This window comes from Phaseolus vulgaris, chromosome 1, assembly GCF_000499845.2.
Source record: "Phaseolus vulgaris cultivar G19833 chromosome 1, P. vulgaris v2.0, whole genome shotgun sequence".
NCBI lineage: Eukaryota > Viridiplantae > Streptophyta > Magnoliopsida > Fabales > Fabaceae > Phaseolus > Phaseolus vulgaris.
Genome location: NC_023759.2, coordinates 43,866,346 through 43,877,964, shown reverse-complemented (window position 1 = coordinate 43,877,964; position 11,619 = coordinate 43,866,346). Strand labels below are relative to the sequence as shown.

The 11,619-nt window shown below is 30.2% G+C and overlaps 1 protein-coding gene across 1 annotated transcript; it reads right to left on the bottom strand.

Moving 5' to 3' along the window:
* Positions 1-2,558: 2,558 nt before the first annotated feature.
* LOC137814486 (triosephosphate isomerase, chloroplastic) lies at positions 2,559-6,686 on the bottom strand. The gene is made up of 9 exons (XM_068617260.1): positions 6,284-6,686; positions 5,941-5,967; positions 5,073-5,142; positions 4,300-4,423; positions 3,979-4,063; positions 3,734-3,866; positions 3,453-3,626; positions 2,932-3,014; positions 2,559-2,835 (listed from the first exon to the last, which is right to left on the bottom strand). Exons 1-9 carry the CDS (start codon positions 6,458-6,460, stop codon positions 2,779-2,781), a joined length of 930 nt encoding a protein of 309 aa, XP_068473361.1. The 5' UTR covers positions 6,461-6,686; the 3' UTR covers positions 2,559-2,778.
* Between the last annotated feature and the right edge of the window lie 4,933 nt (positions 6,687-11,619).

Genomic DNA, 11,619 nt, shown 5'->3' with positions numbered 1-11,619 from the left:
ACTTATGCACCTTATTTTCACTGCATTCAATATCCAATCTAGGTGGTTGTGTAACATATACATTTCCCTCAAGTGGACATTTAAGAAGGCTGACTTCAACATATAACTAAAACAAGGGTCACCCTTTTTCACTTCCAATGTTATAACTAGCCTTATTGTATCAATTACAGCAACTGGAACAAATACTTCTAAATAATCAAGACCTTATTTCTATAAGAACTCATTAGCCACCAATATTGTCTTATGTTCCACAATTGATCCATCATGATTAAACCTCAACTTAAATATCCATTTATCATCTATTGATCTTTTGTTAAATGGTAGTTCAGTTATAAACTATGTCTAGTTTTTCTCTATGGCTTGTAGTTCTTTTATCATTGTAGCTCTCCATAATTCTTGATTCATTGATTCCACACAACCGTTTAGCCTAAAAAAAAATGCACCAAATCCCTTCATTTGTTAATGCATTGTCAATAAATATTTCAAAATCTACAACTGTTATTGATAAATTTTTCTACCTAAATTATTCATATGACTGAATGAGAGCTGCTATATTGTCAAATTCACTACCATGCTTCTCTTCTAAATCTTCAATTAATATTGGAACAATGTTAATTGTGAGAATGTTTTTATGAGTTCTCTAATCCCATAATTTTTCATTCACAACCACATATCTACTAATACATATTTTTTTAGTTGTTGGATCATAAAGTTTATAGGCTCATCTAGAATGATATTCTGCTAGGATTGTAACCTCTCTTATTTTGCAACTTCTCCCTTTTAGTATCTAGAACATGTCTCAAACATAGTGAACCAATTTTTTTTAGATGGTTCCCCGTTTGTTTTCCGCCAAACCAAACATCTTTTGAAACTTTCTCCTTCAACTTCTTTGTAGACAACTTGTTCAATACATAAATTACAGTACAAATTGCTTCCTCACAGAATGAGTGTGGAAGCTTCTTTTGCTTTAGCATACTTCTTATCATGTCAAGAATAATTTTATTTCTTCTTTTTGCCATACCATTATACTGTGGGGTATATGATGTTGAATGCCATATTCTACACAACAGGATTTAAATTCTTGGGATGCATATTCTCCACTTCCATTTATTTAAATTCACAAATGCCTTCCTTCACCATTTCTAGTAGTATTTATTGAAAACCAAGAATAATTTTCATTCATACAACCCAATAGTCATAATTTTTACCATCAAAAATTGGTAAGGTAGATAGAAAATCTCGACCTCCATTTGATGAAACCATGACTGTAACTTTTGTAAAGTCACCAATCTTTTACTCTAGATATCACTTGTTGGAGGAAGGAATAAACAAAAACAGAGAAGAGAAAAAACAATACTTCTACTTCTATTATTCCTCAGAAAAAAAAACACTAAATATTATTTACAATATTACTCTTTTTATAAAGTAATTAAATATACAAACAAACTAACAAATGAATCAACTAAAATAGTATGTATGATAGTAAGTAAATAAGAATAAACGCATATGGTGATGTTTTGTGCAATCCTGAGCCTCACTGGAACATGTTAGATAGTCCCGTCCCTCCCATTGGTTTAATTCTCTTCGATGATGCCTCCAGGTTCCTGTGCAATTCTTTTCCTTTTCTTTGCAGTTCATAAAATATTATAAACTAAATGACTTATTAAATATACTTTATTTGAATTATCTGAATTGTTCGATTGAAAGATAAAATTAGTTTAATGTAAAACAATCATGGTATGCTAATTAATTATGAATAATGCTAAAAAGGTTAAAACATTTTAGGGTGTTAATAGATTGACTCGGCTATGAACTATCCAGTTCTAGCGTTCGCATTAGCGATCCATGAAAGTAATCCAAAATTTAAGCTTAAGATTTGACTCTCTCCTCAATGTGATTTTTTTTTAATTTAGCCTTGTGCTTGGACAGAGGAGTGAAATTGAGAAAGTAAAAAAAAATTAAAGAAAAGAGTGAAAAGTGTAGTTGTTTAAATTAAAAAAAAAAGAATGAAAAATAAAGAGTAAATAACTATAATCTTTGTAAATAATTTAATTAATATTATAAATCAAAAAATTATAAAGTGATATATTTATGAAATAACCAAATTGTTTTTGCTGGTATAAATTAATTTTCATTAAATATTGAATTTTAATTTATTTAAATAATTAATATTAATATTTATTACTTTAATTTTAATTATAATCTATTATTACGTAATATAAAAATTATTATGAAACAAATTAGAAAAAAATAATTGATTAGGTATATTATATGCTACTGTCTTCTTCTATGCACATATTCCTCCCCTTTATTTTAATCTGAGTTGATCGGTAAAAACAAAGACAAAGCATCACATTTGAGTTGGCATAAATAACGCATCAGCAAAAACAGTGAAAGCTAAAAAAAGTATGTAAGACTGCATCACAATACGCAGAAAGTGAACAAACTTATGAAGGTGTATTTCTAGTCACAAAATGTAGACCACGTCACTGAGGGTGACAATCAAAAGAAAATAAAATTCAGGATTTAACAGTGACGTTATGAAAAAACAACAATAATTCAGAAACATTTAAAATTTATTGCCTCTCTGTATCTCTAATTGAAAGAAAATACTGGCTCTTTGGAAAACTCAGGATGCCACTCCTAATGATTGAAAAGAAATTATGCAGTGAGTAATTTTGAAAGCATACTGTTATGATTATAATACATAGCCATATATATTATTTATTGCCACATTTCAGACTTGCCCTCTCATATTGCCCAATCTACAATAAGTAATCAAGCCGCAACTTTCTTGGATGTGACTGAATTGACAATGGTAGCAAACTCAGGACCCTGCACCTCAACGACATCAACTTGTAAGTATAAATAATTACCTCACTTCCTTAACTCATCCTATGATTACTTTGGTCAAACAAACTATGTATGTACCTTCAATGAAGCACCTCCAACCAGAAATCCATCGATATCTTCTTGCTTTGCGAGCTCACCACTGTTCCCTCCATTTACAGACCCTGAAAACAGATAGATTTAATGTAAGGGGGTCTCCAGAGATGGTCAAGTTTTACATTCAAATTAGTACTATATCCTCAAGTGGTCAAATATACTGAACCTAAACTAACATTTTGCAATAGACAAGGTCAGGAACAATCTAATGTTAACAAGACATTTTGTGCACAACTTTAAACCTATCAAGTATATCAGCTATCACTAAATGGCAAGCAGTTCATTGATTGTGAGAGTACATGATTTTGCTATGCTCTTCTTATAGAGTGCATCATAAGAAAGGTCAGATGGAAAATAATGAGGATGGTTGCAAAGTTTATTTTCTCGGCCGAAGTATACATGACATTGAATAAAACATGCAACCTTATTAAATCATGGCATATCTTAAATTTCCATAACACTGTCATAAGTTCACAATGCAATTACAGGTACAACAAACTATTTACCTCCATAGATAATTCGAGTTTTAGATGCAACTTCCTCGGACACATTCTTTTTCAGCCAATCCCGAATAGCTACGTGTACTTCCTGAGCTTGCTGGGGAGTGGCCACTTTGCCAGTTCCAATGGCCCATACAGGTTCATACGCAATAACAATATTGTCCCAACTAGGAACAGCATCTGCATATAAGCGACAATGGATTTTATGTAGGCGATCAGAAACCCCCCTACCCCTTTTGTCCCCCCCAAAAAAAATGGATTATACAGGAAACATAGCTTGCACCTACCAGCATAAGCCTTCAATTGCTGAAAGCAAACATCAAAAGTTCTCCCTGCTTCCCTTTCTTCTAACAATTCTCCTATGCATGCAATCACTCCAAGACCCTGGCTCAAACCATAGGCAGCTTTCTTTCCTATAAACTGGAGTTGACAATGTTCAGTTAATATCTAAAATATTTATCATCTCTTGCAAATATACTGATCATATTCTCTAGCAAAAATGTTGTAGAAATGATTTCTAAATTTGCTTGACCTCATCTTTTTCTCCAATAATATGTCTTCGCTCAGAATGTCCAAGAACAACCCACTTGCATCCAAGATCTTTCAGTTGCTCCACACTACAAAGGTCAGATTTTAATAACAAAGTAACTGAATTAACTTGTTAAATTGTAGCATACCAGAAGACAATTACATATTTGGTTTAAACATTGGAATCACATCGAAAGCAGCAAGAAGGACAGTGTGAACATAAAAGAAATAGTATCGGCAATCATCCAACTTGCTAAAAATGATATTCGAAAAACAAAATGAAACCCTAGATTAATTAACACTCGACAGGAAAGAGCAAGCTAACCTGATTTCTCCAGTGAAAGCACCACCTTTACCAACCCAAGAATTCTGGGCAGATATTTCTATCCGGTCTGTAAGTGAGCTTTTCACTTGATCGATGTATAGAAACGGAGGTGCAACAACAACATCTGTACATCTCAAAATGGAAATGGTTGTGACGACCAAACATAAAGGATAACCTTTCAAGGTTATTAATTAAGAGTTTTTGAACTTCAAACAAGTACTCAATATAATTTTTTGGGGGACCAGAAAAGAAGGAACCTCTCCAAATGTGGATCATATGTTGCAAATTTACTTATTCTTTGAAACACACCAACACACACAGCACATGTCAAACAAATAATGCATATCAACCTTATTGTTCATGCGCCCAAAACACCCTGTGAGGAGTCATTGTATAGTTTGATAAGTTCGATGAATCATGTTGGTGAGTTTCAAACTACAAGGGAGTTCTCTGCAAATGACCCATAGTTGGAAGGGGGTTCCATGCATTTTGCCACTTTTTGGTACTGGGAATGGCCAATAGAGAACTATGTCCATTTCCTTTTGACACAAATAATTTGAGCATTTACAACCAGAAAATATAATATAATTTTTTCAGCACTTCGTAACCAGACCCCAAATGTGTCACGACATTGGCATGCAGAGAAAATATCACGTTCAATCTCAACAAATTATTTTAGGTTTACTGAGTAGGGAAGAAGCATAACATAATTTTTAGTAGTCTTCTACAGCTATTAGCGAGAAACACATTAATAAAGATTGAACACATCTCACCAACATCGGGCTCCAATTTTGCACTGTTCAAGTCAGCAACAAGCTTACTGATGGAATCTTTTGTTCCGTTCTAGAGCAAACAACAAAAGTAATTAAAATCAGAAATAGATATGTGCAGAGTACACTGAATTAGTAATTGATTGAACCGTGATATTATCAGTGGTTGAGCACATCAAACAAAAGAACAAAAACTACTGAACAATACAAAAAGGGCTTATTTCAAGTAACAGGTAGGACTACAAGAGAACAATTTCATTATTTTATACAAATAGGATAATTGATGAAGTATGAAGAAATTCTTCTTACAGTCAGAAATGAAGTCACAAGAAAACTTTATTTTTAATTTAAGACAGTAATCATCCAAGTTTGTGCTGCTCCCACGGTGATCAAGGGGAACGAAAATGTTGTTGTAGTCCTTTAATGTAGAGTTCATTCCTTAGATATAAGCAAGGTATGACAGATGGAAAGAAATGGCCCAAGGACACTAGTGCTAAAAATAAAAAATGAAAAGAAAGCTTGAACAAAGGGTTGAAAACGAGCTCTAGGATGCTCTTGCTAGGGGAAGCTAAAGAAAAAGGTAAGTCACAGGACATAAGTAGCAAAGTGTGGTGAGTTTAACCAGATGCATAATCCAGAAACAATGAGTTTAATACTTACAAGGAAAAGTGATTGCATTGGTTATTTACTCAAAACCAAAACATAGGCCGAGAGCCATGGCGCATAATTTACTTTCCAATAGTGTGCTGTTATAACATTCTAATGCTAAAATAGAATATAAAATCAATCAACTACTCAAGTACTGAATCACCAGAAATAAACATTGCATTTTAACAAAAATACAAAAACAGTTTGAGGGAAAGATACTTACACACTTCCAGTTGCCGCCAACAAAGAACTGCAACATCGAAGAAAGGAAGAAAAGATCAATACACCAAACGGCAAATGGACAACCAACCACTAAAAGATAAAGCAATATATAACCAAAAATCAAAAATTGAAAAAAAAAAAACCTCGGCTACTTAGTGGCTAATAATGCAGGGATGCTAACAGGATTTGATGGAATTGCGTAAACCCAACCCAACCCAACCCATTGAAGAGAAATACATTCCCCACCGAAATCACAGAGACAAGTTTTATTTAACGATCAAGGGTAATGATAAGAATAATAAAGTTGGATTTTTTAAAAAGAATAAAAGAAGAAGCAAAAGCACCTTGCCAGAGCCGGCCATGGCGACAACGGAGCGTGAGGGTTTCGGAGGAGAGAGGGATAGGCGAATATTGGGGCCGAAGGCAGAAAAAGATGGAGAATTAAAAGAATCGAGCTTGGGGCAGGGCCGGCGCAGGCCAATGTAGAGTTGAGAAGCCAGTGAGGTTGAGGTGGCTGCCATGGAAGAAGAAGATGGAGAAGAAGTGTTGGAGTTGGTGTGAAGTGCGAAGGTAGTAAAATTTAAGGTTTGGATTAGATTTTGGTTTTGTAGTTTGGTGTTGGTTGGTGAGAGAGAGTGTTACTTTTTACTATTTTACTATGCCCACCCACCAAGGTAAATTAAGAATGTCATGGTTTATGTGTGTGTTGAATTGCTGAGTTAAACCATATGGTCCCTACAAATGAACAGGGTAACCAGGTCCAGGAATAAGACTATATTCACGCGAGATCAATCAGCACCACAAAGAGATCAAAAAATATAATCAAATATTTTTTTCAGGGAACTTTATTATGTGACCACAAGAAATTAAATATCTTTTTAACAAAATATAAATATGTACTATTATATTAAAACTTTCATTCTTACAAAACTAGGAAAATAATTAATGCCTATTAAAAAAACTATCTAGAAAAATAATTCTTTAATACGTGATTAATGTACTTAATATGGAGTACTATAAAATGAATACTGGACAGAGAGAAATAAAATGAGTTGACAAAGTTTTTGTAACTTATGAGGTTAAATATCAACTTTCAAAAATTAATAAAAACAATATTTTTTACAAAAACATGTCACAGTAAATTATATTTTAAACTATAATAATTTCCCTTTCTTAAATCTCTTATAGTATTTTTTTTCTTTTTGTATTTGATTCTTAGCCCATGGATAGAGACTCTGGATAAAGAAAATTATTTGAATATTTAAGTAATATTGTTTTCCATAAATACTTTTCATTTCTAATTCTTTAACAGGTAACTTGTTATCATTTTCTTATTTGTAATTTTTTGTAGTTAAAATATATTAAATGTGTACTTGTAATTAAATTACTATGCAATTATTTTGGTATATAGTAAATACTATGTAGTCATTAAGGCGCGTGTATCTACAACTTCATATTTTGAATTAAAATTGTGGATTTTATAATTGATTAATAAATATATTTTATTCAATATAATGAAGAAAGTTTATTAAGATATTAAATATCATGTTTTCATAATTTTGTATTAATTATATTTTCTGAACTAATCTTATTAGGATACTAATTAGAATTATGAAAAATTTATATAAATACAATCTCATTTGAAAGTATCAAAATAAGACATTGTCTTAAATCTAAACCATTGCAAGTTTAAAGAGATACAAGTTTAAATATTATCACTCTCTCTCATATATATGATTTTAGGATATAATTTTTTTAAACTATCAACATGAGGATTTGACAATGACATAATTCCGATTAAAATCTTTATTAATTCATTTTTTTTATAATTTTAGAGTACTATATGACTATCATCACTCCTATAAATTTTTGTGAAAAAAAATTATACAACCTTATCCTAATTTGGTAAAGTGAAATTGTTTTGAACTTTCACTTGATATTGGATGTGTGGTTTTAATGGTGACACGTACTACAAAAACTCAAGATTCTAAACGAATGACTCAAGTTGACACAAACTAAGAGCCAGGTTTTGGCTTTTGTTTTCCTTGTAACTTTTTTTTGGTATATTTTATTAGTGGAAAATGGAGGAGAGAAGAAACATTTTTTTTTACTTTTACTTACTTTGATTCATATGCTTAAAAATAATTTTAAAAATTTCTTTTTTTTCTTATATGCATTTTCTTAATTTTGTTCCTTTTCTACATTTCTTCCCTCTTTAAACTTAGTGACTTATTTGTGGTCCGTTGGGTGGCTGTCACCTTCTATTAGCAATTATCCTTTTTATTTGTTCTTTTGATAGTTACAAGACCAGTCACATTTTGCAAATATCTCTTTTTGTTTTTTTTTTTCTCTCTTTCCCCCCACATCTCTATTAAAGTTTACTAATTTTTATTTTTATTATTAGTATTATAATAATGAAAGATACTTTTATCTTTATTTTTTTAAAATAAATAATAATAATATTATGGTTAAAACAAACAATGATTGATTATAGAAGTGTTGTGTTGATATGTGAATAATTTAAAGAATATAATGAAATTGTGGAAAATGAATAATATGACAGATTTAAAATTAGATTTATAGAATACTTAGAAAAAAAAATCTTATTTCTTTATATGTAGTTATAGATAATTATTGTCCATCTCTTTTATGCCACCAGCTTAAGTTGATTAAGAGTGTATTGAGTCATTTCCAAAACTTGTGGTGACAAGTATGATTGGTAGAATGTTTTAGTTCTGATGTAGCTATAAACACAAAATACATACTATAAATAATATTTTAGTATAGTCTTTTATAATATATAAATTTTAAATTAATGCACTTATGAGACCTACAATAAGTAAATATAGTGTCAACTATACATCAATATTATAGAACGATTGCATAGAAGTAGTGTAAAATGAATAAAATGTTATCTTTATCATATTAAAGTATAGATACGGATTTTAATTAATAGAAACTATATATAAGACAATATATATAGTCATACATATATTTAAAGTGATTGTTTAATATAAATAGTATAAACTACACAATTATATTAAAGAAATTGGTGCAAAATTTAATCAACTTACATTTAATAAACTATTTATATTAAAATGTTAAACCAGAAAATTTAACTTTTATATCCCATACCTATAAAGAAAAATTATAACTATAACTCATTTCTTATAAATGTAAAAATAAAATAAGTCTTATAGTGGTTTTGAGAGTGAGAGAGGGAATGTGGAGAGGATAAGATCAGATTTTGATTCTTCATATAAATGAAGAGATTTGTAGTGATTTCACCTAGGATGATTTTATTTTATCCAATTTTTTTTTTATGCATTTTCTGAAAGTGGTGAAAGTAACAATATTTGGTTTGAATTTGTTTTAAGTTGTACATTATTTTTAAAATATATAAATTATTTAAATTATCAGTCAATTTTTATATTTTATTACTATTATAATTATTAATATAATTATATATATACAATATAAAATATACAAATTAAATATTAGATAAATTTATTAACAATTTTAAAAATATTTAATTATAATATTAATAACAATATATAATTGTAATTAATGAAAAAAAAAGAATGTCAACAAAAACTATGTAATTTTAATATGTTACAGAATTATCAAAATATCAGCATTCAAATTTTAAAACTGTAATAAAGGATTTAAAAAAATTAAAGTTTCTTTAATACTAAAATAAATAAATAAAATCGATTATATTATAATAAAATAATAAGTTTTTTAATATTAACTTATATACAATGAAAGGCTCTAATCTCTAGTCGATGTGAGATCTCCAACACACCCCCGGCCCAACAAATACTCGCTAAGATAGGCTCGAAATGGCTCTGATACCATATTACAAAGTGAACTTTAAGCCTAACTCAACCCCATAAAACCGGCTCAATGAGGTGAGGTTTGCACCCACTTATATACAATGAAAGGCTCTAATCTCTAGTCGATGTAGGATCTCCAACACAGTGTGATTTCATAATGAGTTCCAAGAAATGTTCCTTCACGCTTCAAAGTCCATGGCATCGGTCTCATGAATGATAAACGATAAGCATATGAGAGTAGCATTCTTCACTCTTATGCATTGCAAATGAAAGAAAAACTCGAGACCAGCAAAACAAAACGATAACTCTTGTATCAAAATTCAGAATTTTGGTTTTCCAATGTAAGTGTGGAGAGTTGAGAACAACGTTTGATGTCTGGTTTTTGAAGAGGATCCCTGGCTCAGCTTCTTTGCCTTTCAAAAAGCTTTGCAATCTTCTTTGTCTTTTCTGTTCTTTCTCTCTTCTCTCTTTCGCTTTTTTCTTTTACTCACTCTCTTGTTTCTTTCTTCTCTTTCACCGTCATCCCTTTTCTCTTGTTGCTTCTTTCCTCTTTTTTTCCACAATCGCACTCCCCTTTTTTCTTGGATCAACCCCTTATATACAGAGACTCAGGAAATAAAAACTGAAAAAAAGAGTGTTGAGTTAGTTTGGAAGGAAGTGTTTTCCAGATTTTTTTTTAATTAATAAATCGTGTTTAAAAATGAACATTTTTAATTTTAAATCATAAACATTATTCTATTATATTTTGCTTTTAAATATATTTAAAATAAATAACAAGCTTTTATTCATTATTTATACTTGTGTTCAAGTAAAAAAATGTATATTTTATCATATTATAGTAAAGAAAACGTTTTCAAATGATTAAAAAAAAGAAGAAATTACAAATTTCAAAGAAAATTTTAAATTTAATTTTTGAAAAAACGTTTTAATTAGAAATAAAAAGTACTGTTATTAAAGTTTTTTTGTCATGATTTTTCCTTTTGAAATAGAAAAAAAAATTGGAAAAAGATTTTAAACAAAATTAAAAGAAAAAGGTTTGTGTGCATTAAAGAGAGAAAAAAATAGAACAATATTTTTTATCTATAAAAATTTGTTTGTTTAGCCTTGTAGCAAAGCCAACTTTTAAATAAAAAGTTCAAGAACTTGCTACAATTCCCTTTTTTTAATATAAGACCACTTCAATAAATTTATAAATAGTTTAGTTATTGAAATTATTCGATCTTGTAAGCTCATGTGCTAATTCGATGAAATATAACAAATGCTTTATCTTTCGACCTTCAAACTCATCGTAACCTCATTGGCTTATGCCTGAAGCTAGGGGCATGTTAGGTCATGGGCTTAACCTGATGATTGGTCATTTATGGTCGTTTCCCGACCTATGTATCTAAAGTTATGAGGGAGCACAAGTCAATAGATCTCAATCAACTAGCCTTAATCACTCAATTAAGACAGAATCATGACTAAAGGTGGAGAAGTTACAATTCAATCTATATATATCAGATTATGTTCTACAGAAATGATAATATAATATAATCTAATAAACAACATAGAGAGTACTTTCAACTCTTATTTTATATTATACTCATTATATTTTAGGCTCTTATTGACTTGAACGTCGGAGTGTCATCGCAGGAGAAGTCTCTTGTGTCCAGAAGGTTGAATCATTAGAACTTGAAAAAAGACCACCAAGAACTCATCTGGATGCCGACCGACCTCAAGTTGACTAGAACAAAACATTTTCCAAATAATTTTCAGTTCGATATCGTTTTGGGTAAATTTTCTTTTGAACCAAACTATGAACCGTCTTAAAAATTGCAAACATACGTGGTCATTTGTGTTTGGAT

Bases quoted from the DNA above. Each gene is read 5' to 3' on its own strand.
- LOC137814486 (XM_068617260.1), bottom strand. From the start codon at position 6,460: ATGGCAGCCACCTCAACCTCACTGGCTTCTCAACTCTACATTGGCCTG. The intron at 3,627-3,733 runs GTAGGTGCAAGC...GCTTATATGCAG, and splicing joins GCAATTGAAGGCTTATGCTG to ATGCTGTTCCTAGTTGGGAC. The intron at 2,836-2,931 runs GTACATACATAG...GTTGAGGTGCAG, and splicing joins TTGGAGGTGCTTCATTGAAG to GGTCCTGAGTTTGCTACCAT.